Raw genomic sequence first — 27,852 nt, 5'->3', positions numbered from 1 at the left:
GAAATGCTGTTATTTGTTTTATTCAGCAACTGCATATTAGAAGTACTTCTTAACCCTAATACATTATCATGCATATCATTGTGTTTGTACCTTTGGTTAAGTTTAAAATTTATTTTTTGTTTTTGGTGAAGATAAATTTGGAATATTTTACTTTTATAAACCCCTTTCAGTTTCATTTGCATGTCCTAGTTGATATTACATCTGTAATGATAGTACTTCCGGGGATGATTGAGTGAGAGTTTGAGGTAGAGATTGAGCCTGAAGCAATACTCAGGCTATACTATGGGGACACTGGGGAAGAACTGAATGCATCATAGCAAGTAGGGGACAGCAATGGACATTGATGGGACAGGCTTACTACAGTTGGATTCCACTGTAGAACTGAACCAAAGTTGGCAATGGTTTCTGTAGATTTGTGTGGGTCTTATTTCACTGCATGCACAATAATCTGATCAGTATGAATCTACACTGCATGATTCATCTTAAAGATCGTTGATGGGTCAACCTGCATTTGTTTTTCACCAAGGTAGTAGAAGATGTTCCTTAGTTCCACCATTTAGCTGACACATGTGAACTTAGCCCTCCAGCATATCTGCATTGAAGTTAATGAAAACCAAAAGTTATTGAAATTAAAACATTTTAGCCAGTGTAGGTACCTGTGTCAGGTTGAGTGAAAACAGATTGTGTAATAGAATATTTATTAGGCTATAAGTTCCTTTAGAACTTAATGAAATGTATAATGACCTGTCAAAATCATCATTCAATTTGGGCAACTCTGCCTGATACATATGTATGATGAAACTGATGTACTGTTGAACTCACTCACTCACTCACTCACTCACTCACTCACTCACTCACTCACTCACTCACTCACTCAGTTCACTCAGTAATAATTGAAATCTCTTTCAGCTCCATCATCTTTTTCAAACATTCCTCCCTTCTATCTGCCTCAAACCATCATATACTTAATCTCACATACTTCGTATACAACCTGCATAGTCTCTAATGAGTCTGCAACCAAATCAAGTCCTTCTAAACAGGAAACAAGCACAACTTTTCGTCTTTCTTGTATTTTATTCTCAGCTCTCCATTTTTCTGATTAGCCAAGGAAATCAATATCATTGCTATGGCTTTCCACTTTCAGTTTACTTGTGAACTGAAGTGATACCTCATCACGTATAAATCCACACTTACCACAATTGCTTATATTGTTCAAAGATTCTCCATTTACTTTTATTCAGTGACATTTGAAGTCTGTCTGAAGAACATTTGATGAGAAACCTTTCCATAATCTTTCAAATGCCTCTGAGATGATTTCGGTTCAATACTGAAAATTGACTGATCTTAGAGTTTGTCCAGGAGCCATCAGGAGATTGAGACATGATGTCATTTCAGTAATCCTGCTGTCTAGCTTCTCAATGACCTATTTGTATGTCTTTTTATTTAAATTTAAATTGGAATTAGAAGATTGAAGACACTTCACCTACCCCTTAGTTTGTCAATATTGGTTTGAGAAGGGTTCTTAGAGGACTGTAGAAATCAATTTCAAAAGTAAATTAATGCCTGTTGAGCAAAGTTTTGAACTGCAACATATTGACATTTTAATGATTGAAAACCTTCACACGTGTAAAAATCTGGTGACTGCAATGAAGTGTTTGACTTTCAACTGAAGTCATCAATTGATTCGAAACAGAATATGAGATAATTAATTGGTACAGTTTACACAGTTATAGAACACTAAAGTGTCACATTGACAGAAATACTAGATACCATTACTTCACCATTACTGGAACTACATCATCAGGTGCCTGATCCAAAGGTGTTTATAGTGTTTTTTAGCCAGTTACAGAGAGGTGCAAGTGTCTGAGAGAAACAATGCTTTGTGAATCTGGTCAGAAGGGCTGTTAATTTTATTCCTGACAGTTACTGACCATATTCTCGTCTAGTAATTTCTACTGGATTTAATAATATCCACTGAAACTGGCACCTATGATGAACAAAGTCCTTACCAAATATTATACATGGTATTATGGTTAACATGCTACAGGTAAAATCTGTAACAAATTAATTAGGAATCTTTGGTTCCTTGTCAGTTATCTTATTTTCCACCATCATGAATCTATTCTGAAATTTATAATGAAGACAAGGACAAAATCACAACCATAACAGTATCAGTTTTGTCACTGAGAATTATTCCCCATGATGATCCAGACCTATCAGTTTTGTCTCTGTGAATTATTTCCTTTGATGAACCAGATCCATCAGTTTTGTCACTGAGAATTATTGCCCTTGGTGATCCGGACCTATCACTTTTGTCACTGAGAATTATTCCCCTTGATGAACCAGACCCATCAGTTTTGTCACTGAGAATTATTCCCCTTGATGAACCAGACCCATCAGTTTTGTCACTAAGAATTATTTCCTTGATGACCCAGGCCTATCAGTTTTGTCCCTGAGAATTATTCCCCTTGATGAACCAGACCCATCAGTTTTGTCACTGAGAATTATTCCCCTTGATGAACCAGACCCATCAGTTTTGTCACTGAGAATTATTCCCCTTGACGAACCAGACCCATCACTTTTGTCACTGAGGATTAGGTGGAGGGTAGTAGTGTCGGATTGGTGCAAGTGCTGTGTGCAACAGATGTGAGTTGTTTATGTACTTAGATGTCTGTATGTCTTTCTGGAAGATGCCTTGTTCTACAGAATATGTATCATGGAAAGTAAACATTCTTTCATATACAGACAATTACTTATATACAGTGCATCAATCTCAGGACTGAAGTGTCTATCAGGGAGTATATCCAAGTTCTTCAATAGTGCTTCTATTACCCCAGGGTTTGTCCAGATCGATGCGAGCAGCCACATGCACTCATACATGTATGTTGCGATATAAGTGCAGTAATCTTGAATTGGGCATTAAACTGCACTTCACCTTTCTCAGCTCATCAGTGTCTTTTCAGCCTTGGGTACATTCAGAATTGGAAAGATGCTTTTAAAGCAAAAGTTGCAAAAGACAGCTATCAGTATATATAAAGATGGAATTAGATGGAAAATATATCCATTATGAATGATTTATGATCCATAATTTATGACCTTGTATAACTGACCTGAACTGTTTAACAACCATGCAGTTTCATTTTCATGATCACTCAAATGTCAAAAGTCAAGCCGATAACATAATGAGAATGTATGAAATCCATTCTGCAGACAAGCATGCTGAACATGACTAGGTCTCGATCTAAAAAAGGACCTTGTCCATTTCAGAATGAGGAGGCACTTAGTTTGCCCCCCTCAACACTGACAATACCTCGCCAAGCTCATCTCGAGACGGGCTCACCCTCTAGTGTCTCATTAGCTAATGGAGGATATATGCATGGACATGGCCATTACATCTGCTCCAGTAGTCCTAGGTCACTTACTCTTGTAAGTTTCAGCTTCAGATTACCAGTATAATGGACAGGAACCAGTGAGGTGAAGAGCCATGCAAAATTCACAATGTGGAAGCGTAATCAATTTCATACTGCTTCTCGTTTATTTCATTTGGTTTAAATGGTACATTGGTTTGATATGCTGGAATGCATACCATTGTGAGTCTGGAGGCTGTTAATTGGTGAACTTTTGTGTAGTATTTCCTCAGGTGGGACATGGGAGGGGATATGTTGCATTAGCTTGTGCTGTTGGTCATGTAGATATATGTAGGGGTAACATAGGGACAAACTTGCCTGCTTTCTGCTTGGTTTTGTAAATTAGAGTATTGTTATGGCAAAAATCAATGTCTCTATGACTTTAAATAATGTGGGGTATGACATGTGTATTGATTTTCACATTTATAAAGAAATGTACAAAAATATTGTTGCTGCATTTTTCAACCTCAGAATTAAAGACAGCTGCTTTCTCCACTCCAGTAATTGTGCTCTACTTTACATCCTTATATTTTTACGTTATACTTCAAACAATTCTTTCACAGCCTCATATTTTCCTGTTTATATACCTACTGATGTCATTTCATCCTAATAGCTAGTATATTTGTTTTTGTCACATGGGTTCAAGTTGTGAAGATTCCTTAGAAATCTCTGCTGAAAACAGAGCTGATAGTTTAACCTGGTGTGTATTAAATGTAAGTTGATGGAACAACATACCTAACAGTTCAGTAAGTGTATACATTTTTACACTGCTTTCAACATCAATAATGTTTCAGAAATATCACAGAAAACATACACAAAAATAGACTTAACATGTTTGGAATAAACCTACAAATGTTCCAGGCTCTAGAACTGCTGCGGAAAACCAATCTGAGCTATCATCCACTACCATAATATGATACCGATATGAGAGAACACCTTTTGAGTTGATATAGCTAGACTATTGATAAAAGTAGCGTAAAAGTGAACAAAGGCATCATACCAATTGAAGTGATGACCTGAACATTGAATAATTTTTACCAAAGTGCCAAGTAACTAAATGATGGCATGCATCATAATTATGAACCATTGTAGGTGAATTAAAAATAGTGTGTACATAGAAAAATTGTGACTGAGATTCCAAGTATCTAAATAATGGCACATGTCTTGATTATGTAGTATTGTAGGTGACTTAAGAATGACCTGAACATTGAAGAAATGAGCCCGGGATGCCAAGTATCTTGAGCCCTGTACATTCTTTGTCTCCTGCTGCTACCTATTGATCAGCTGATCCAGAAATGTACAAGCTGATCAATATCAAGTGAACCTGAAGCTTTGATATGAAACATATTACACCCGAGTTATTTTCCCAGATCACTTATTGATGGATGAAATTGATAAGTGCTGGTGATGTATTTGTATCCTGAAACTGGGGGATATTTCAGGCCTAAATAAACATATGTGTTGTGTACGACACTCCAGAGCAGTGTAACCCTTGGGATGATTGACAGCTGAATGATATGACTCATCTTGCAGTAGCAGCAGGATGTTGGCCAATTCATTTCAATGCCATGTATATTTCATGTTTCCTGTAGATTTCCGCAATCTGCATATGACCCATGTTATCTGATTAGCAGGTTTGTTGTGTTTTGATAGCTGAGGCTGGAACTTGAAATGTGTGTGAAATTATCAAAATAACAAATCTGTTTTGTTTCCTGCATATAATATGGCCACAAATTGCTGAAATTATGCCAACAATTCAGTGTTTTTTTCTAAGGGTTTGTTTTTTTAAAGGACATATGAACAGAATATTTCAAAACATTAGCTTGTGTGTGCTTGTTGAACAAACCTTTCTTTTGTTTAGTGGATTAAACACAGGAAGGTATTCAGTTTTGTCGATGGACAACAGTGATCAGCCCTTGAATGCAAAACAAAGAATAACACAACATGTAGTAATGTTTACCTGATAAGCATTATAGCCGTGTATGCCATACATATTAATAAATATTTGCTGAATGAAATATGACATTTATTAAGATCATTATTTTGGTACTCAACCTTCCAAGGTGTTTCTGATAGCTTGTGTTACGATCCTCCTCCATGACAGATGCATACTTAAATAAGCTGCAGGCATTTCTAAGTATGTAGGTTGGTTGGGCTTTTTGTTTCCATAAAACAACATGGCTGACATTTACCTTGGCTTTGTCATAAGTTAACATTCTTCCAAACTCAGCCAGATTCTGTCATGATGAAAGGCAGCTGTAGATTTGCAGACTGTACGTATATTAGTCTTTTATGTGAACAGCTCTCTCTTAAAATGTAAGCTAATAATCATTTCATTTGGGACATATGCAAGTTTTAAGTTTTGCTAATGAATATTTTTGTAACACTCCAATTCCTGGTGATAAAAGATTCAGCTTCAAACAAACAGTGACGATGATGGTTTTTGAATGATGAGATAAAACCTTGTCAACTCCTTACTTCAAATGTTAGATACATGTGTTACAGTGAGTATATCTGACCGTGTGAACTCTGAGGTGTGAAATATGGGGATTATTGCCCCTAATGATTGTGGTAATGGCTACTATTGATATATCCAAGACTGGAATCAATTACATGTGAAATGCAGTGAGAAACTGTATGCTGAATCAGTGAGCCGTGCAATCAACTAATTGATGCTTTTAGTCACAGAAGCAACTGTGATAATAACGATAGCTTCATACCATTTGAGAATGTGGGACCTGTTGAGAGCTATTTCAGAGTAACATGGAATTGAGTTAAAGTGATGCACTGTGTTGTTGGATTTTGTACTCTGAGTTTAGTGTTTTCATCATGTTTAGCAATGTTCCAGTAATGTGACTGGTGTACAACATGTACCACATTTTGAGATTTGAACCATGAGGCTTAATAAATGTTTTCATGATGTAGTTGTTAATACTATTTCTTAAAGATTTTATACAAACATAACAAGAACCATTTCCATAATATTAGAATAGAATATGGAAAACATAGGAAGTGATCGTGATGTGCTACATTTTGTTATGCAATGAACCACTAAAACTTGTTTGTAATGTTCAGATTAAAATCTGTATGGTGTCATATAACAACACCGTGATTGAACTAATATGAAAAAATAGAGTAACAAAATATCAACAAAAATAAATAGTCTTCAAAATTAACATCATTTAAGATCTGGGTATAGATTTTCAAAGCTCTCTTTGCACTAAATTAGTGACATAAATGACATGCATTAACACTGACTTATGACTATCTTAGTGCTAAGAGAGGCCCAGGGCCAGGTGTTTCAAAGCATATTCCACCAAGAATCCTCCAGATCCCACTCCCCAGATGCCCAACCTATAAGCTATAAAGTATGTAAGCACACATCAAATATGCCTGGTTGCCTCTGTTTTGGGCATTTGGCATTTTCTGGTAGAGCATATGATTCCTGCAACAATAACACATGGTGTGGTCAGCCATATCTTGTCCGTGGCACATGTGGTGTCTCATCCGGACATCCAAGATGGAGACTAGTAGGTCTCTATGATAGACCTTGATATTTGGATAAAAACACCAATAATGAAAATACTTCAGAAGTTCTTGTATTCTTGTATTGTCACCAGAAAGCAATATCATCTTCTCTAGTATTTTTTGAAGGTAGTAACATCTTTTACATTTGGGAGATATTTCAGTACATGAGATCATATCAGTTCCATATCATAATGTCTAAGTTGCTGTTTTCAGAGAGAAGGTGTTTGGATTGTTTCTTCTATTATTATTTTGTCTGTTATATTTATGTAGATGATAGTGACATAAATATTTTATTAAATGAATGTTTGAGATTACTTTCATGCCAGGGTACTGGTCTATGGTGCCACCATTATCAGCAAGGTTTCTTCCCAACAAATGACATACTTAGAAATCAATAAAATGCATTAAAAGTTCTTAAAGTTGATAAACTGGAAAGATCTAAAAGTATGTGCAAAGGCCTTGAATTAATCATACCATGTTGTGATATCAGATTTCTGATGGCCACAATACATAATTCATATCTGGCCATTCTGCTGTTGTATTCAAATAGCAGTGTACACTACGGAAGATCAAAGCAAAGTAACAAGTGTTGTGTGATGGTGTTATGTGCAGCCCATTTCCTGTTGAAATGGTTATCCTTGTAGATTTCCCCACTGCTGAAACAGACAAACATCCTCCATGACTCCCCTGATGTAGTTAATATGTCAAAACAAAGCTTCTCTCAATATCATGTTTACTGGTAGTTCTGGATTCACTGTCATGTCCCCTATCTATGAAGCAGAGCAGTAAATGAGATTATTTTTGTCCCAGCTGATTATGTTTGTTCGCAGAACATGCTGATACAGAGATCCTATTGGCAGACAACTAGGTGGCTGAATGTGTACAGATTTCAAGTGCTTTTATATTGATTCAGTAATTAACTTAAAGGGATTTGAGGAGATGTCAGCCCACAGGAATTATGGCAGAGACGTTTCTGTATTAGTTTCATGTGACAAAGTTACACAAGGAGAAATAAGCATAGCTTTCAGACCTGTACAAGCAATTCAGATTCTTTTAATCCTACGGGCATTATCAGTTTCAAGAGCAAAGGTAGCGATGCACTTTCATTTTATTGATATGAAAAGTATATTTCATTTGAATGTCTGAGTTTGGTGTAATGAACAAAAATAGGTTGACTGTAAATGTAAGATCTTTTCTGTTTTATCATTAAAATCTACACCAACTTATTGCCTGAAATGTTTGAAAAATATTGTTGATCCACAAGTGTCTTTGTTTTTGAAATGCATGCAAAAGATCATTCAAAATTTTATTCTTGTCTATTTTGTATTGCTTTGACACAATTTTAAGTTGGAATTATATACAGAAATAATCTTTTGTAATAAAATATGAGTATGAGAGACAGAATTGAAGAACATCAAATCCATCCATTACACCACTTGACCAGCTTGCTGGCTCCACCACTTAACCCTCTTTTTGGCTCCACCACTTAACCTTCTTTTTAGCTCCACCACTTGGCTCATTTATAAGATCTACCTCTTGACCCTGAGCACTTGACCCATTTAATGGTTAGACCACTGGATCCATTCAACCAAATCCAGCACTCAACCTATCTACTGGATTGCTTGGTGAAGTACTCAATACTGTATGATATTCAGAGGCTCTGAAACATGGTGGCAATTTCTGAGCTAATATTCTAATCTATTTCTCACATGGCTTCAGGCACAATCTCTGAACTAACTAAATATACAATGGCTTGAAAAAACAGTCATAGATCTTGGGGCACCTTGTAGCAATGTGAAACTCTTCCAGAATGAGCACACATAAAATAAATTTACCACCAAATTTTGGAGGCCCAAAAAAACATTAGGTAAACACTGTTGTGTGGTTGGCAGCTGCTGATATAAATCTAAACCTTGTAGGACTGACTAATGATGGATCAAACAGAGCTTGGGTACAGCTATCAGCTCATCACAAGATGTTAATGTTTTTGTACTAGGTTTATGCCAACTTTGCATAATGACTTCTTTTCCCTTGCTTGTGATTATGTGCTGGTATAAGGGTCTGGAAAGTACAAATGCTTTGCAGGTACAGGTACAAACTCGTAGGACCACATACATACATACTAAGATGTTGAACCTGTTCTAGTCCACTTGGCTACATTAAATGATATGCATTAAATTATATGTTTTCATATTACATTTTCATGATGCTTTTATAAAGAAGATGAGATTTTTATGATAGTTAGACTTGGGCATTTGTGGTAAGGATGATGTTGAATTTCAAAAATTGAAAAACGTACAAATGATGTTTTATTTACACAGCTTGATAGGATAACCTTGACCCGGAAAAGGTCAATGGCAAGCAGCTTCTTAAAGCAACATGTTTTCGTCTGCAAACTCTTGGGAAACTTAAATGAGCTTTTTTTTTTTTTTTTTTTTTCTCTCTTGATAAAAAATGGTTCATGTGTGAATGATTTAGTGATTCTGCAACATGTTAAGACAGCTCTAATATAGAAAGGATCAAAATGGTGCACAGATTGAAGAAGTATCATGCAGGTGGTGCTATGTGTTTTTCTCTGTTTTTTTTTTATGGTCATACATGCATGGCGCCATGCTGACCAGACTCTACTTGATGAAATAATTTTGGAGAAAGTTCTTTCATCTGGTGCCTTACTGATTAATGGTGTTCCATTTTCACACCTTTATACACTAAATTATCTGAAAATTGTCGGAAATTTGAAATTTATATTTTAACAGATTGGGTTTTTTGGCCATATTTCTTCCAACATTATACACCACTCCGATTAACTCACAGTAAATGTGTACATGATATATTTAACCCAACTACACCGAGATGTCAACGACCGATGCATCTTTTGCTGCTGTTAATGATGATGCATGATAGTTCTAAAATCAATCCCCTAAGACCTGTGAATGATGGGTAATCTATGTGTCTGCCAGAAATTGGTCCATTACCAGAAAGCAGTCTAATGTTGCAAACATTCATGAGGGTAGTATAGGACAAGGTGTTTGCTATCTGGGATAGATCTGCCAGTTGCCAAGATGTCAAAGGAGCATACTGTAAATCTCACTCACGCCAGTTGTCTCTAGACCTATTGCATGAGATGTGGGGATAAGGGGAATGCATCATTGTAGATTTCATGGTGATATCTGATCCAGGTTAAAATTGGATCTGTTGATTGAGATTTATAGACCATCTGAGGTCAGTGTGGGAGCATATGGGTATGGTTTACAATATCTACTTTTGAAAAGTGGATATGGGAGAGTTTGATGTAGCCTGCCATGTAAGTTTATGCCAAACAATACAAAGGCCTCAGGGAGAGTCTGATCCATTTCAAGTCACTGGCATCAATTGATCACAGTCGTTGAAAGTCATTTTAGTTAACAGTTACATTCCAATTGGTTGCCTTGTAACTAAGCATAAAAAAAAACACCCTTTTCCTTTTTCTGCTGAATCTGATCAAATTTATATCTGTTTCCTCTGATGATGTTTTGTTAGTTTAATTATAGATTATTATTAAAGGTCTTACATAGTAGAAAATCAAAGTCCACATTTAAAGAATTCATATATCAAAATTTTATAAACAGCAGCGTTACTGCTTTTTCAATGGACCCAGCAGTTTCTCATGAACTCTTAGAAACCATTGGACAATTGGACATTGGACAAAGCACAGAGCCACATGTGTTCGTGGTAAAAGAAGTAGAGGAAAATAATTTCTTTTTGTGGGAGGAATTCCAATGCGTCCATGAGGATGAATTTATTAGATTAAAGGGAGATAATCTGCAAGGTTACCAATTTTGTATGAATAATAAGCCATGAGCACACCTTTGGGTTTAATTTTCCAATGGAACTACTTCCGATAAAAAGTCTTGACATAGTTAATCTTATGTATGGATATCGATTTTCTCCAATGTTTTTTTTGGTCAATTTTGCCATTTTAGCCATTTTAAGGAAAAGGCCATCCGATGAAATCCTTTTGAAGTATGCATGTTTCCTTAATACGAATTGACTCTTGCAGTTGTTTTGTTTAAGTTATCTTAAAAAGATTAATTTCCTCCCATGAACATGTTTTTGATTTAATTGAACTCAGTTTGATGTAATACCAATTGAGTGTAGCCATAGGTTCAAACAAGGATGAAAGAAGCAAATTTTTACTTCAGCCAACATAGAAAAGAAAACATATGAAAATTTTATGAGAAGTGAACTTCACCAAATCTAATTAAATTCATACGACATATTCTATAGTTTGGGCTTCTCTTAGAAAAGGGTCTGTTTCAGTCCATTCTTGTCAATATCCTTCAGGAATGTGTGACATCAATATAACAACATGTGTCAACAACAGAACAACAGAACAAAAGATAGGTATAGATTTATGAGTGAATTTGTCAATATCAGTTAGGTACGTAGGCCTTTCTGGAAAGTATTGATGAGAACAGAACTTATCCATACTGGCACTGACTACATGCTGAGATTTCACAAAAGATCAGGAACAAGAAATATTGAAGATATGTCATTTTAACTCTTAATGATACATTGCCATTGTCCTACTCCTCTAAACAAAGGTCATGGTCAGGTTCATTCCCGTAAGCTGTGATGCAGAGTGTGAAATCCATCACTTCCAGGATTTGAGATCATATATAGCAGTAGCTAGTGAATATGACCTCATTGCTTCATGTATTATTGATGTGCATATGTGTAGATTTCAAAGGTTAATGAAATGTACATGGATACAGTGTGAAGGTTAGCTGGATGTGCTGCACGTTATATTGATGGCACAAGGTAACCTCATACTAAAAAATATGAAGAGAGAAAGAATCAAAATGGAATTATCGGAAAAGTTAACAGGTCTGATGCAGAGAGTTCTTTTATAAAAATTGTGTTTTACACATTATCAGAAAATTGTAAGATTTGTAAAATAGTTTGTTTAGGCATTGCATTTTGCAAAACACAATGATCTAAGTAGAAATATTTAAATACTCACCGCGTAATGTAATTTGCTTTCAAGGGTGTTAGTGTTGATTATGTAAAGTACATTTATAATATTGGCAGGCCATTCAATTACTTTATCAAGGTTTATGTTTAGTGAAGAGCAGAATGTAGGCCAGAAACATACACACTTGTACATATATCACCCAAGACCAGAAATATGTTGACATATATGTGTACATATACAACACAAGGCCAGAAATATGTTAACACATATATGTACATATATCACCCAAGACCAGAAATATGTTGACATATATGTGTACATATACAACACAAGGGTTAACACATATATGTACATATATCACCCAAGACCAGAAATATGTTGACATATATGTGTACATATACAACACGAGGCCAGAAATATGTTAACAGATATATGTACATATATCACGCAAGACCAGAAATATGTTGACATATATGTGTACATATACAACACAAGGCCAGAAATATGTTGACGCATATATGTACATATATCACGCAAGACCAGAAATATGTTGACACATATATGTACATATATCACACAAGGCCAGAAATATGTTCACACATATGTGTACATACACAACACAAGGCCAGAAATATGTTCACACATATGTGTACATACACAACACAAGGCCAGAAATATGTTCACACATATGTGTACATACACAACACAAGGCCAGAAATATGTTCACACATATATGTACATACACAACACAAGGCCGGAAATATGTTGACACATATGTGTACATATACAACACATGGTCAGAAACATGTTGATGCATAGTATATACATATATCACATAGACCAGATATATGCTGACACATAATATGTACATATATCATGCAAGACCAGAAATATGTTGACACATATATGTACATATATCACACAAGACCAGAAATATGTTGACACATATATGTACATATACAACACATGGTCAGAAACATGTTGATGCATAGTATATACATATATCACATAGACCAGATATATGCTGACACATAATATGTACATATATCATGCAAGACCAGAAATATGTTGACACATATATGTACATATATCACACAAGACCAGAAATATGTTGACGCATATATGTACATATACAACACATGGTCAGAAACATGTTGATGCATAGTATATACATATATCACATAGACCAGATATATGCTGACACATAATATGTACATATATCATGCAAGGCCAGAAATATGTTCACACATATACTGCAATACAGTATGTAGAAATGGTATTCATTATTTTAGTGATATAAGAACACACTTTATGGCAGTCATGTAATTCTTCAGTTGAGGCCAGTGTTGCATCAGTGTAATGGTGAACAGTAATGGTTTAGAGTCATGCATATAAACAATGGCCATTTGCATGTTTGTATGACGATGAATATACTCTACACAGCATTCCATTAAGGTTTTTTTCATTATCTGTAATAGCTGATTTGATTATACAATTCAGTAATAATTTTCACTTTTTTTATATTTTAAAACTGAATATGAAATTGTGTTTTTTGTTCTAAATATTGATTAGTGTCTGTGAAAATATTTGTTAAAAATTAGAATTGTTTCAACATAGTCAATATTTTCCTCTCTGCAGTGTAACTGACATTTTTTTAAGCTTGAATGAGTCCTTACATGAGACAGGATTAATGACATATATTACATCAAAGTGTATATTGAAATCGACAAGCACCAGATGCTCTAACTCTGAGGTGTGTTCAACAAGTTGTTCGCAATGCAACACGCCCTGTTCCAATCTACTCAGCACAGCATTACAAGCTAATGGCTTTCAGAAAGGATTCTTTGATTTCTTACCAATGCTCTGACGATTGGTTCAGAGCGTGAGACGAGAGGTGATTGTCTATCGATTTGGACACGTGAAAGCATGGACCTTTTTCCTGGTTCAATTGACAAATGAATTGCTGTGCAGCCCTACACAGATTTCAGACCATTCAGCTTGAAGTAATAGATGTTTCTCTCTCAATAGACCATGAAAAGCATCCCTTTTGGACCCAAATTCAACGAAAATGGGGAAAATGTGTTGTCCAGGCAAAATTGTTGGAATTTTTTGGTGGCATGAATCGATGGCTAATGGTCAATTGATTTTCATCTGGGGCTTGACATGTGCTGTCTTGCATGTGAAATACTCGTTTTGTTATGCCTCTAACCATTTTTGCCAGCTGGGCTTGCGATTATTACAATGCTATCATTTCAACCCTGTGCTTATGAGGGCCGGAAAAACAAATAGTCTTGGTTCAATTTCCTCAAATCAGCATTCTTAAGACTTTCATTGGTGGGTCTGTTTTGTTGAATTTTTTCCTTCGTCCCATTTTTCTAATCCAACAAGATGATCAATTGATGACTTCTGAAGAAGCATGTCACAAACGTCCGTGTTTAGTGATTCTAAGAGAGTGCTTTGCTGTGAACCTGTGCAAATTTGTGGAAATTTAACCAGTCATCTGTTTTTAGATATCCAAACTGACCAGTCCTTTTGATTTCGTGAAGGCTTTTCAACTACCTTTATTCTTTCTCAATGATTTTAATTTATCAATCATCAATCAAAATAAAAACTCCCTTTCAGAAACTTGTCCTAGATCCTTAAAATGCTCCCCCAACTGCAGCAACACAATTCACCTGGTACGATGGGAATAGCGTTCTCTCAAATTGTGATCATTTTAAACAATATTTTGATGTTAAATGTGATCATCATGTTGCTCTGACTCAGCAACTGAAAAGGAAAAATGGTATTAAAAGATGTATGATGAAAACTTGACCTTCTAAGGTGCCTGTGACCTTGTAGGTTTTGAATATTGTTCTTTGCTACAGTAATGTTACTGCTTGGTTGGGTGAAGGGCTGGCCCACTGATCTTATGTGCTTTAATCTGCCTCGCAGAGTTACATCCCATGTGTACACCAGAAACCTATGATACATAATTCTAACATTGGTTTGCACTGATTATGTTTCTAGGTTTGTGAGCATGATATCTGTGCTAGTGGGTTTCCTCAGAGCGGTAATCAGTTGAGACCTGCAACACTTTGGCCAGGGATGGCTTCATCAAGCTGATGTGATGTCATATCAGTTGAATACTGTTCCACTTAGCTTTGGCTAGTAGACAACTCTACTAAACTATGACTCATGAAAGGATCATATTGATTTTGGAAAGTATTTATGATACAGTTGGCTAAAGAAATATTTAGTGTCTGTCTGCGTGGTCTGATAGAGCCTAAGCTTACTATAATGGCCTTGGAAAACAACCTGATGGTTCACAGGATTCAGGCATCAAATTGTCAGTTTGCAGAGTATAAGGACCATTGTTTGATGGACAGCTGCTGTGGAAGTGTGGACAGTTTGAATTCATATTTATGCATCTAGCTGACAGGAAATATGAATATATTGTTTTTCTTTCTTTCATGTTTTTTTTTATGTGAGCTCCTTTACTTAGAGATGAATGATTATGTACATTTTTTAGTCATTTATGAGAAGCAGAAATAAATGTTTGTATTTATTGGTTCAGTTTCTGATGGCTTACCTACATACTTATTAATTATTAATGTTTAGGTTTCCCAGAAATGATTCAAGGACCAAAAGCTGAAGGTAATGCCTGAATGGATATAGTGTAAATCTTCACATCAATGTATCCGCAAACCCAAATGTCAATCAGTATTTGTCCTGAGAAGTTACTCAAATAGGGGTTCTTGTGTGTTGGTCTAGTGTGTGATCTGTACTGTGTTTTAACATTCCTCAATGGTAAGGATACATTCCCATGCTAACGAACACTGGTTTACTGTACAGATTTGGACATTTATTGGTAGTTGTGTTCATGATATCAACCATTGCTGAAGGTCACTGCAAGCACCCTGCTGATGTTTAATCTTACACTACAATTTATAAACCCTGTTTCCCTGACAACTATTGTTAGATCAGCATCAATATACAGTTTGAAGATTTTATGTACAAATTCCTTAATCAAATGTAGGCCAGTCAGAATGATGTTTTTGGAAGAGTTTCACCCTTATATTTGTGTGTAGAATTCTGTATTTTGCTAGTAAGTAAGGCTAGTTTTGCCACTCTAGTTAATGTATATTGAGAATACCAAATTCTTTAACTGGGAAAGATCTACATAAAGGTTATGACAGACTTAATGATATATAAGTGCCATTTTTGGCACATGAGTGACAGAATAGCTAAATAATTAAATATTGTAGAAAGTTGACATTCATGTTTAGTGGAGCATGCCTGAACTGGAATTAACTCTATCAATTTTACCCTACATACGACAATGTGGAGCCTTTATCAAGTGCAACAAATCTCATATAACATTGTTATAACATAACTGTATTTAATTCGGTTTGATTTTCGGCATCTCAGAACCAGGCTCTTCCAGTTTAAAATCTTGCAGGGGAAAAGATCATTTCTGACCTCACTATAATGTATAAAATATGTAGGACGATTCTATGAACTGTCATATTTTTGACTTGCTTGTACATATGATAAGCCTTTAGTGACTACATATTGACCCTAGAATCCTTCAAGGCGAGGAAACAGAGCAGTTTGAAAAATCAATGATTCCCTGTTCTGACTCACCGCTTGTTCTAAATATATATCGTTAATATAGTATGATGTCATTGTTTAGGATGTGAAGGCTGTTAGGAGGATGTGTTGACGATCTCTCATTGATTTCCCTACCTTAGCATTAAGGATCTGATTGAAGCTGATGACTTATTCTTCCCAGTATCAGTATATTGGAAATCATCTGTGATCGTGGCACAGTCTTGTCTAACTCAATATGGCTTGATCAATTCTATGGCCATGTTGTATTTGTGGGTGTATATTTCATGTTGATAACAGAAGTACTTTAAATTCTGGCAATTGGTCATATTCCTTAGAGGTTACTTGTGTTGATTTCATTTTCTGATAATTTTTGGGGTCCAGATTTTGGAATTGTGTAAGAAACTGTTTTTGTGGTGAGCAGACTATTATGGAAATGGATTAACTCATTTTGGGGGAGTGTGGGGAGATGTTTTTATCTTTTCTTCCTAGTGAATGATTTTTATGTAACATTTGAACAGAAATTTCAAAATTAGTCAGTTTAAATGCTTTTGAGTGTTAGATTTGATTTGAGTGTGTAGTTAGTGTGATAAGTGGTGATGAGGTTGACTGAATCTTGTTTTATTGTACATTTCAAAAAGAATAGCATGAATCTTTAAAAGATTTACATGCATAATAGAGAGAAGAGGTTTTGAGTGTGATGAAATTGCACTGTTTTCCTGGGAACTTCATGAGCTGATCAGTTCTCAAGAGAATTGGCTGTTCAAGTTGACTAAAGCAGTCAAGCAGTATAGGACTTTACGTCTTTTGTTTAGTTACTTTTCATCATCATCATCATCATCATCATCATCATCATCATCATCATCATCATCATCATCATCATCATCATCCGCATCTAAAAACCATGTTCAAGGCTATAACCTTTATACTCATCATTATATCTTTAAATCATTCATTGTTGTTTATTGCAATCATCTTCACTGATATTGTCAGTGTTAACATTATCAAGCACAACCATACAGCCAAAAACCAGCTCAGGGCATTAATACATAGATCCTGATTACTTCTTCTGAACAAGATGTTTTTGCCACATCAGTCTCTGTTTGAACTTGTCAGTAGAAACTTATGGGTCCAGAATAAACAGTGTCTACAATATGTAGACACATCAGCTTAATTTGGCTGCCGTCATGCAATAGACTAACATTTAGTCCCTGTATATGTATATTTTTGATAGCAATAAGTAAAACCAATTAAATTTAAAAGGAGCCCAAGTGAGTTAAGAAGTTCTGTGTAAATTTGCTTCATTTAAGTCTCTATCAGTGAGGGCTGAAGCTTTATCAGTGAGGGAAAATATTGGTAATGAAAATGTGGGGAATTCAGGCCATATAAAGAAGTAATAACTATCCAAAAGCTGTAACTGAAACAATTAGGGCAGACATTACATCCAGTAAACGACACAGACAGGTCTCCCTTATCACATATTCTGATAGTAAACACTGACTATCTTAGGGTGTGGGAGGTCAGTGAACAGTGTCATATCAAGTACTTATGTCAACAGCCTCTACTTCAAGTTGTCACTTTCAAATTTATTCCACATGTCAGTTTAAAGCATTATGTCAATCAAATAGATTTGAAAGTAATATTTTCAGATTTTGAAAGAAATTTGTAATGTAGTTTAGACTTTTTGGGTGTGTAATGTTTATACTGATAAATACACGATAGATAATGTACGTGAGGAAATGCACAATGCTATTGAAGTAGTTATTGATAAAGACAATAGGTGTTTGTATTGAAATAACTGCTGCTAGAAGGAAAGTGAAGCTACAGATGGCAAGGAACGTTGCCCGCAGGTTTGTAGTAGGCTGTTTCTGTCAGTCTTTCACCACTGAATATGTAATATCTTCTTATGATCTTCAAATGATTGACACAGTAATTAGGAAATATGATTATGCCATATGGCTATCTTGAACCTAATCCTTGTTATAGGTCATTTTGTCATTTATTCTGTCATATTGATTAATATGAACAAATGTGCATCAAGGAAGAACATAGTTTTCTGTTATATTAGGATTGTATATTTCTGTATAATTTGTGTGGAATATATCAACCTTTATTAGTACAGTAATGAAGAAACTGATTTAAACCTATGATTTGCAAGAGGAAGAAAGTACATATGTACTGTCCCTTCATGAATTTTTTAAAAAGGGAAACACTATACAGAAAAGATGATGATGATGATGATGATGATGTAGATGTATCAAGGCATCCCATCTGGACATATGTTTACAACAACATCAATGTCTCTGCAAAATGAAAAGCCATATCACAAAGATCATCACATTTTTTTCAACATCTGCATGCATGCTTGCACAGCTGTGTAATTTTTCCTTGATCGTTCATAAATGAAGTGTAGGGTCAGTCATGCTTGTCCATTTCATTGTATTTCATTTCAATAGACCTGATACTGACATGTGTCCTGTGTGAAGATGTTATTGATTGACTCATTCATTAAACTGGTGTCTAATTTCTCAACACCTGTTGCACATTTATGGGTCATACCAGAGGTTCATCTATATATTTAGTATGTCTAGTTTCCATATCATTTAATTAAGAAGTGGCAGGTTCACCCAGTGGTTAAAGCATTTGCTCATCATGCCGAAGACCCAGGTTCGAATCCAATGTGTGAAGCCCATTCCTGGTGTCCACCACTGTTATATTGCTTGAATATTGCTAAAAGCAGTGTAAAACTATATGCATTCACTCATTCAATTAAGATCAAATTCAGTTCATATACTTGAAATTACTCGCAGTTAACAATCAGGTTTCTCAATTATCTTCATGTACCTTTTTCTTATGTGTATGAATTATGTTTATGTCATAAAAAGAAATATATTTCTGATGTCAGGAAATCTGGCTCAAAGTTTAACAGTTTCCTAAATACTGAGTGATTTCTTGGCAAAATGCCAAGTATACCATGCCTTTTTATGCTTAAGTTGTAACCTTGATAAATATTAATCTCTAAGAGGCTTGAAAGGTTATATATTTATCAGAGCAATCTTCTTCGGAAAAACGCTATTTCTTGAATATGGTATGGTTTATGTATTCAGAATTTTAGTGATGGTTGCAAATTTTCAGAGATCCCCAATTTGTTTGAATTTTTTCAATTATTCAGCAGTAGCATGATTGATAGCACTTTACTTCAGACTTTTGGAATTAAAATGATTAATTCTGAAGAACTGTGCATTCATGATTGGTGCTGTGGTTTTGCTTACAAGCCTTGCAGAGAACATTTTGGTCTACTTAAAACTAGAAACTGATAGGCATATTCTGTTGTGAAACCTGTATTGATTTTCAGGAATGACTTGAACCCTGATGACTGATGGATTAGGTTTGCCCTACATAACTGACATTATTTATAACCTGGCAGTTCGAAAACTGATTTCTATAACAATGGAATCAAAAATTGCTTAATATCCTGATTTGAAAAGGAAATTTGAATTTTCCAGTGAGGGTATCTTAGTAAACAGAGGGACAATTAAATTTTGAGAAATTTGTATGTTTTCAATCAATCTATTTTCGGCAGGAGAACCAGTGTATTTTGAACTGAGATGCATTTATATTAATGCAAAAAGTTTCTTCAATAGTGTAGAACCTCTTTGATCTGAATAAATAAAATTCAGTAAAAACCGTGTAAGCATGTAATCACTGATATAAAGTTATTTTAATCAGTTTTGTTATTACTTGGATGCTAAAATTCAAAATGTATAATGTTCAGAATAACAAGGTTCTGTTGTTCAGTTTATGAAAATGTGATATATGTTTATGTTTATGTCATAATTAACCTGGAAATCCTTGCAGTTATTTGCATCATTTATGTGAACACCTGGAATACAAAAATATTTACGTCCAATAACTACCTTGTCTTTAGATATTACAGTTCATGTTACAGTGTTTACCTGACAACTACCTGAATGTTGTTATATATTACAAATGACACAACAATATTTTCCTTACATATAGACTGACAACTAGTCTTTGAAGTGAACATATTGTACAAATAAATGTAAAAAGTGAAAAAAAAGGAATATATTGAAAGGAGACTTTCTTTATTTTACACTTGACATAACAGTATTTTTATGACAACTATGTGAATGTTGTTACATATTACATACATCACTACTACCTGAATGTTCCTATGTGTAACATTGGATATAACAGTAGTTTCCTCACAACTACCTGAATGTTGTTATATATTTCACTCGACATAAAAAAAGGTGACTATGCTTGTCGTAAGAGTTGACTAACAGGATCGGGTGGTCAGGCTCGCTGACTTGGTTGACACATGTCATTGGTTCCCAATTGCGCAGATCGATGCTCATGTTGTTGGTCACTGGATTGTCTGGTCCAGACTTGATTATTTACAGACCGCCGCCATATAGCTGGAATATTGCTGAGTGTGGCGTAAAACTAAGCTCACTTACTCACTCACTATTTTCCTGACAAATATCTGTATGTCTCTATGTTTCAGCTTTGACGACAGCAGCTCAATCAGCAGCGGGGACATCAGTGACACTATTGCTGAGATTAGCACTGATGAGAATCTGACTGGTTCATCACAAGGTGCACTGTCGGACACAAACCCTTACAGCAGCTTGAAAAGAACCCCTAAAGATCTCACGCGTGGCTTCTCAAATGGAGGGGGAACATCTCAAGTGCAGGGCAAGAGGGTTCCAAATTTGGGAACAAGTGCTTTTATGGGAAGTGACTACAATAGTGATTCTGGACATATAGGTTGGAGGAAGTACTCTCTGCCTCAGAACAGCAAACTGTTGAGTAGTGACCCCAGTGATTATGCATACCCCTACAGCAACGGGTATGATCATAGCCAATGGCGCCGAACAGATTCATCATCTGGGTATGGTTCGTTGAGGAAATTATCCAACGCCAGCCAGCCTGAGTTTGGTTACCGAGGGGAACATGTGTCATATGCTGAAAGTGAAAAGGGCACCTGCTCTACAAGTCCTTCAACTAAACGTGACTGTGAAACTAACACGGATAATTCGCACTTGCTAGAAACAAGCATGAAACGAATGCAGAATGCAAGGGGAGCTAACTGTGGCTCAGGGGGCAGTAGCAATAGCTTTGGTTACCGCAGACCGCTAAGTAACGCTAGTAACTCCTCTATCGGTAGTAACAAGAGCTCGAGTTCTAAAGGTTCAGCAACTGTAGGTAGTCGGCTGGCTAAGCATGGCGTGGATGCTAGTCCCATGTCCAAATCTGCCAATGAAATGCCTCCAAGTAATATCCCCCGGCCTGGAAGTGCGGCTTCTAGAACAAACATGAAAGACAGTGACATGGGTCCCGAAGCTTACTGCAGCAGCACCCTGGAGAGGGAGAGGAAAAAGAAAAATGGTATAAGTGCAAGTAAATCCACTAGTTCGGCACAAACTGAACGAGACTTCCAATCCAATACTCTTGGACGGCGACGGTTGTTCGGCAGCAAAAACAGCCTGAGTAAAACACCTCAAGGTGAAAATGGAAATCTCTGCAGTAGTACGATCATATCTAATCCTCATGCTACATACAGCAGCAAATCCGAGTCTTCTTCTCCGTCTCATGGTGGCAAAAATACAAGCCATTACGTTAACCTGCAGCAGCTTCAAGCAACAGCCGCTCAGCAGAACGTGCTGCAGTCTAACCCCAACTATATAGCCTTGGAATATTCTAGCCCTCGCAACTCCGGCTCTAATGGTACTTGGTTAAAATCTGCAAATGGTCACTTAATGCACGTTTCTGACACGGAAGAATCTCTATCTTCTGCTGCTTCCAGTATTCAAGCACAAATTCAGCAAGCACGTGCTTTAAGCGGTGCAAGTGCACGTATTCTCGCACACCAACGAGACTCTGTGCATGGGGGTGGAGTCGGTGGTGGGGGAGGGGGTGGGGGTGGCCTCAGACGTTCCAACAGCATCAAGTCCACCCAGTCTGACTGTGTATATTCCAGTAGCACCCAACACTCTGCTTGCGACGATCTTCCTCGCACCAACTCTTTCTCTCAACTGCCGAGTCCGAACTCGCAACAACCATCTTCGCCCACTCCTAGTTGTGCCTCCCAATCCTCTCGCTTTACATATCCTATGATGTACTCTCCTAACATGCTTAGTTCCAACAACACTCAGCACAACATGGTGCGGTCAAGTACCCAGTCCAGTCTTCCGTACTCGGGACTTGCTTTGTCCAAATTGAGCAAACAAGACGAGGAAGGAAGTCGTAAGTGTGCTTTCAGTAGTTCTTTAGCAAGCTTTAGTTTAGTGAGTAGGCCTGCGCTCAGGTTCGCTTTGCTTATGTACTCCTTTATGGTGTTTATATGTTATAGATCAACTGCACAATAGCCACAAATAATACTTTAAACTATCTCTTTTCTAAATTGTTCAATTGTTTAATGAATTTAATGAAAATTTAAATTTAGTTAAGAACTATTGATGAACATCTCACATGAAAATGTGAAAAAATTAAGTTAATGTTAAAGTTGTAAATGTCATGTAACCAGAAGTCATTCTGTGTAATTTTATTCCAGATTGTATTTATATTCTGGGTTGTTTAAATTTTCTTTCTAACATAAAATAGAAATAAAATAAAAGCTTGCAACTATAGGTATTATTTGTGGCAAAGTAGGTGTAGACTTGTTATATAAATCAGATGTAAAGTGTAAACTTTCATTTACGCAAATATATATTTTATTATCAGGTCTGTCAAAATCTTCAACTTTGGATTATGCGTATCTGAGTGATTATGCATATTCAAGCGGTAAGTGGTCAAAGGGAGGTAACTCCTGTTGTACTCTCTTCAAGAGTTTTGAAGTTGTATGTTGTCAACTTTGATTACATGAAGACACACTTCTACCTCCTATTTGTCAGCAGTGAATTTCAGACCATATTTGTACACAAAACTCATTGTTTGTAATTACTTATTTATACAATGAAATGTAGTTCATATTCAGCATTTTGTGGCAGCTAACAGACAGTTGTTCTGAGGAAAAAATGAAAGAAATTGAAATAGAGCTTGTATCAACTATCACTCAAACAATGCAGCTGACCAATCAGAAAATCGTAAATGATACACAATCCTTGCTTTTGTACAGTCTGTATGAATTTTATCCAAATTTTCGATGTTTTAAGTAAATATTCAGCAATGTCGTTCAGCAACATTAGGATCTTCAGAAGTGTAACAAGACTCATCGTCAAAAGAGGGCATATCATTATAATTAAATACTCTACTTGTAGTCACTAATTTGTATTTTTAGTGAGAATTTAAGGTTTACTCTGTATACCAGTTATACGGAAGGTTGAAAGCTTCTGAAAATGGTTTTGAAGAGTACAGTGATTGGTTTTGTTTACTCGTGGGAAATATGCTTCACAATGTCACAACTTTTCTTTATCCAAGTACAATTTCTGTGATCAGTGACCTTTTCATATGTCTGAATACCATCGAAAAATCTTTCCTTAACCTCACCCCAAACAATACTGTTGTCATAAGACTAAAGCTTTTGTTTGGGCCATTATAATTCATGATTTAGTTGAATGGTATTCAGATATGGCCATTTTGATTTGAATTGAACATTACAAAGAGAGCACACATATTGACATTTTCATTTTTATATATGTTGTTAATGATTCTCTCACGATAATTCAAATGTGGGACAAATTGTTTCAAAGTTTTGTGCTTTTGACTTGAAACTTTCTTATAAGCACATAGAAATATTGATACATGCTGTCTTAAGGCTTTCAGTGAATGGAAAATATTTGTGCTCTCTTTCTTCGTTATTTGTTACTACAGTTTTTACTTCCTTTCTAATTCTACATTTTATTTCCAGCTTTAATTGTTTGTTTGCTTATGCAGTTGAGAATTTTTACCCATTTCACTCTTACTTTAAATGTTATGTCAGCTGCAAGTTAGAAATGCATTAATTAAAACATATTTACTCTTCAGCCAAGTAGTTGCTTGTAACATATAGTAAACACAATATTTTTTCAATGTATCTTCAATTCAAATTGATTTATTTTTTCATAATATTTTCATTACCTGTTGGCTATAATGAATATATCAGCCTTTACTATTCTGTAGAATTTATTTGAACAATTTCCACCAATCAGAACTTTCATCTTTTCAGTCCATGGATCCAATCTGTCACTTGTGTCTACATCATCGTCAGTGTATTCATCGGTAAGAATTGCTGCACTTAAAAAATAGAAGTTGATTTAACACAATTCCATTGTGTTTATGACGAGTGTGAATATCAGTCTTGTTCCACGTCACATATTGCTTGATATACTGATTTAGTCAGCTGTTCAACTGGTAGAGTTGCTTCCCTTGGATCTGCCAGAGTCCTGATCCATCAGCTGACACATCACTGAAATATTGTTTTTTGTAAAAGAAAGCACTTGTGTACTAACTCCTGAAAAGGATGAATAATATATATAATCCAGAGAAAATGGTATAAGTATGAATCAAATTATATATTAAAATAGATGTGAACTCTGTCTGATGGTGACTTTTAGTGTAAGGGGCAAAGCAAATCTTCAGCCATAGCTATCATGGGTACAGACGTTCAATGATTATCCTGAATTTGTGGACACTATGCACTTGTTGTCCAACATTATATGGGCAGTGGGTGATCTAGTGATTAAGGCGTTCACTCCCTACATGGGCCCAATGTGTGAAGCCCATTTCTGGTGTCCCCTGCCATGATATTGCTGGAATATTGCTGAAAGTGGCATCACACTAACCTCACTCTCACTCATTGTATGCATGAATATTAAGATTTATTTTAAACATATTTGTGCTTTTGTTACAGGCTGAAGAAAAGCAACAAGCCGAGGTAAGTGAATGAAGCTTCTGTTAAAATATCTATCATATCTATCTTTAAGTTTTCAAAGTCTTTTTTAAGTCATGCTTCATTGTCTAACTGCAAAGGATATCTTTTCCCCACAAATATTTAACATTATGAATATTTTATGGACGTTCAAATTAAAAAAAAAAATTCACAAAAACACCCAACTATTTTTGATGAGTATGTATTATAATCTGGATTAAGATTTTGTTTTATCTAATTTCAGTTCATTGGTTTTCTATTATCACAGGCATATTATTCATCTTGTTTTCCACAACCTTTAACAACCAGATCACTTTTAATTTTTATCTTGTCATATGACCCAGAATTTTGTTTATGAGTATTTTTTTTTGTTTTCAAATCAGCTTAAATTGCAAACATTTTTTGAGAAAGTCTGACCATATGTTAAGTTTAGTGTAATTGTTTTGTAGGTTCGCAAATTGCAACGAGAACTTGTATCCGCACAGGATAAAGTGCTTACACTACAAACGCAACTGAACACCAACGTAAGTCAGAAACAGTGTGTTTTCATCAGTATTCCTTGCACAAAATTTCATACTAACTCTTACGAATAGAATTTGGATGAAACCCCTATTCCTGTTTCATGAACATGTTTGAACTGACACTGTACATGGCAAGTGGCATCCCATGACGATATAGGAAGTCAGGCATATCATTAATATGTCATTATAATTCTCAGCATCACTGTCATCCTCATAATCATCATCTTCTTTGTAGTGTGTTAGGAATGCATGTATTTAGAATAGGAAGTTCAAAATTCAGACATATTTGTACCACAACAACATAATTGGCTGTTCATCAGATTGACATTTGTTTTGGTGTTCTCTGAAATTTTGTATTAAAAGGACCAGATTAACATCATATGTGTTTTGCCTGTATTTTGAAACGTAAATCTGAAGAGCAATTGATAAATTTGTTGTGGCCTAATAATTTTGTTTTGATTTAGTGAGTTAATTTTTAAACTATATTTTAAGCTCCTGTTCTTAAAGAAAATCTGAAAAAATGAAATAATATTGCATATTTTTAGTATTTAAATGCATAAATAACTTTTTTTTCACTTTTTGAAAGTAATAACGTTTAAAGATTGTAATTATGTAACAATTTTCATTTTATAAGTGTTTCTTAAGAGCAATGTAGAGAACAGAAAAATAATTATCAAAGTATTCTTGAAACTCTTTTTGAAAAAAGTATACCAAAGAAAGTTGTTTTCTTTCATACATACTCTTCCAATCATCTATCAACAGAGAGCTGATACAATATTCTACAAAAATCAGGTAAGAAGGCCACACACCTAATCTGCCATATATCCTCTAGCACATCTGCAAGGCAAAATAGCCTCAACAGCTTTGTGAATATTTTAGTACGCTTCAATCACTTTCTAAGTAAGAGTTACTTCCCTTGATGCACTGTGATGAGATTGACAAAACTTTCAGGGAGTCAGTGTATGTTGAGAGTCCAAGCTTTTCATATTTTACTTTTAGACTTTTAAATTTCATTCTAAACTTTATTCTTATATCAAATGTGTTGTGACGGTTTTGGGATTTGTGATGGTACATGTATTACATCCACCCTGTGCATAGCCTTGTATTTTACCCCATGCATGCGTTTATTATACCCATTGTTTTCAGGATTTTAAGGTGTTTCATTTTTGTGATCTTCAATGTACAGTGTATATTACATGTTATTGTTGATTCTGTGTAAATGTACTGATGTCTTTTTCACATTTGTTGTATGTATGTATGTAACATCTTGTGACCAACGCCATCGTCAGGGTATTGTGTGTATGGATTCAGAATTTGATCCATAAGATAATGCTATATTTGCTGTTATTTATCTCACATGAAATCATCATGCAATCAATTTTCCTTGTGAACAGGTAAGGTAATGAGGCGTTTTGAAGATGTAATCTGTAACGTACCAAACAGTCTGTAATCAAATGCATTGTTGAAGTTTAACGAGGTTTTCATGATACCAGTTTTGATATTGACGTCAGATATGCACTTCACTCAAGGCATCAAGTGCGATCTGCACACTTTATCTTCAGTTGTTAATGACTTTATCTGAATATAGTAGTCTTACAGGAATATTTAGCTCCTAAGGTGTACAAATACAACATGAATGTTGTTTCTTAAGAAACATGCAAACACCAGAACTATCATCCTGTCGGTTTCATTTTGATGTGAATATACGATATTGGTGATAGACATCTGTGACTGATTTCAAAGAATGTTAAGGAAGCATGACGTAGGATTGGGTTTACTTGTCTGTTGTATGGTATCGCGTACATTTCTTCTGGTCATGTTCCATCTTGCTGTTCTACATTGCCTGAAGTTGCTGATTGATATTGATGAGTACAGGAGAGCAACTTGAGCTGAACATCACACACTGTACCAAATGAGGTCTTATCATACTCTTACCAATCTTTGAAATGTCTTCCCACAGTACTTTGTGGTGTATGTAGA

At 35.5% G+C, this 27,852-nt stretch overlaps 1 protein-coding gene across 17 annotated transcripts in view; it reads left to right on the top strand.

Moving 5' to 3' along the window:
* LOC137288102 (neuron navigator 3-like) overlaps positions 1-27,852 on the top strand; it is a 514,936-nt gene that overhangs the window by 415,508 nt on the left and 71,576 nt on the right. For 7 of the 17 annotated variants that reach the window (XM_067820487.1, XM_067820484.1, XM_067820483.1 and 4 more), the window contains 6 exons: positions 21,008-22,749; positions 23,227-23,286; positions 24,650-24,702; positions 25,334-25,357; positions 25,801-25,875; positions 26,635-26,664. In XM_067820487.1, the coding sequence (XP_067676588.1) occupies positions 21,008-22,749; positions 23,227-23,286; positions 24,650-24,702; positions 25,334-25,357; positions 25,801-25,875; positions 26,635-26,664 (1,984 nt within the window). The remainder of the gene's footprint in view (positions 1-21,007; positions 22,750-23,226; positions 23,287-24,649; positions 24,703-25,333; positions 25,358-25,800; positions 25,876-26,634; positions 26,665-27,852) is intronic. The other 10 variants (XM_067820490.1, XM_067820488.1, XM_067820485.1 and 7 more) reach the window with 5 other exon arrangements.

Source organism: Haliotis asinina, chromosome 6 (genome assembly GCF_037392515.1).
Source record: "Haliotis asinina isolate JCU_RB_2024 chromosome 6, JCU_Hal_asi_v2, whole genome shotgun sequence".
Lineage (NCBI taxonomy): Eukaryota > Metazoa > Mollusca > Gastropoda > Lepetellida > Haliotidae > Haliotis > Haliotis asinina.
The sequence above is the reverse complement of the archived record's forward strand: the minus strand, read 5'-3'. Positions and strand labels throughout refer to the sequence as shown.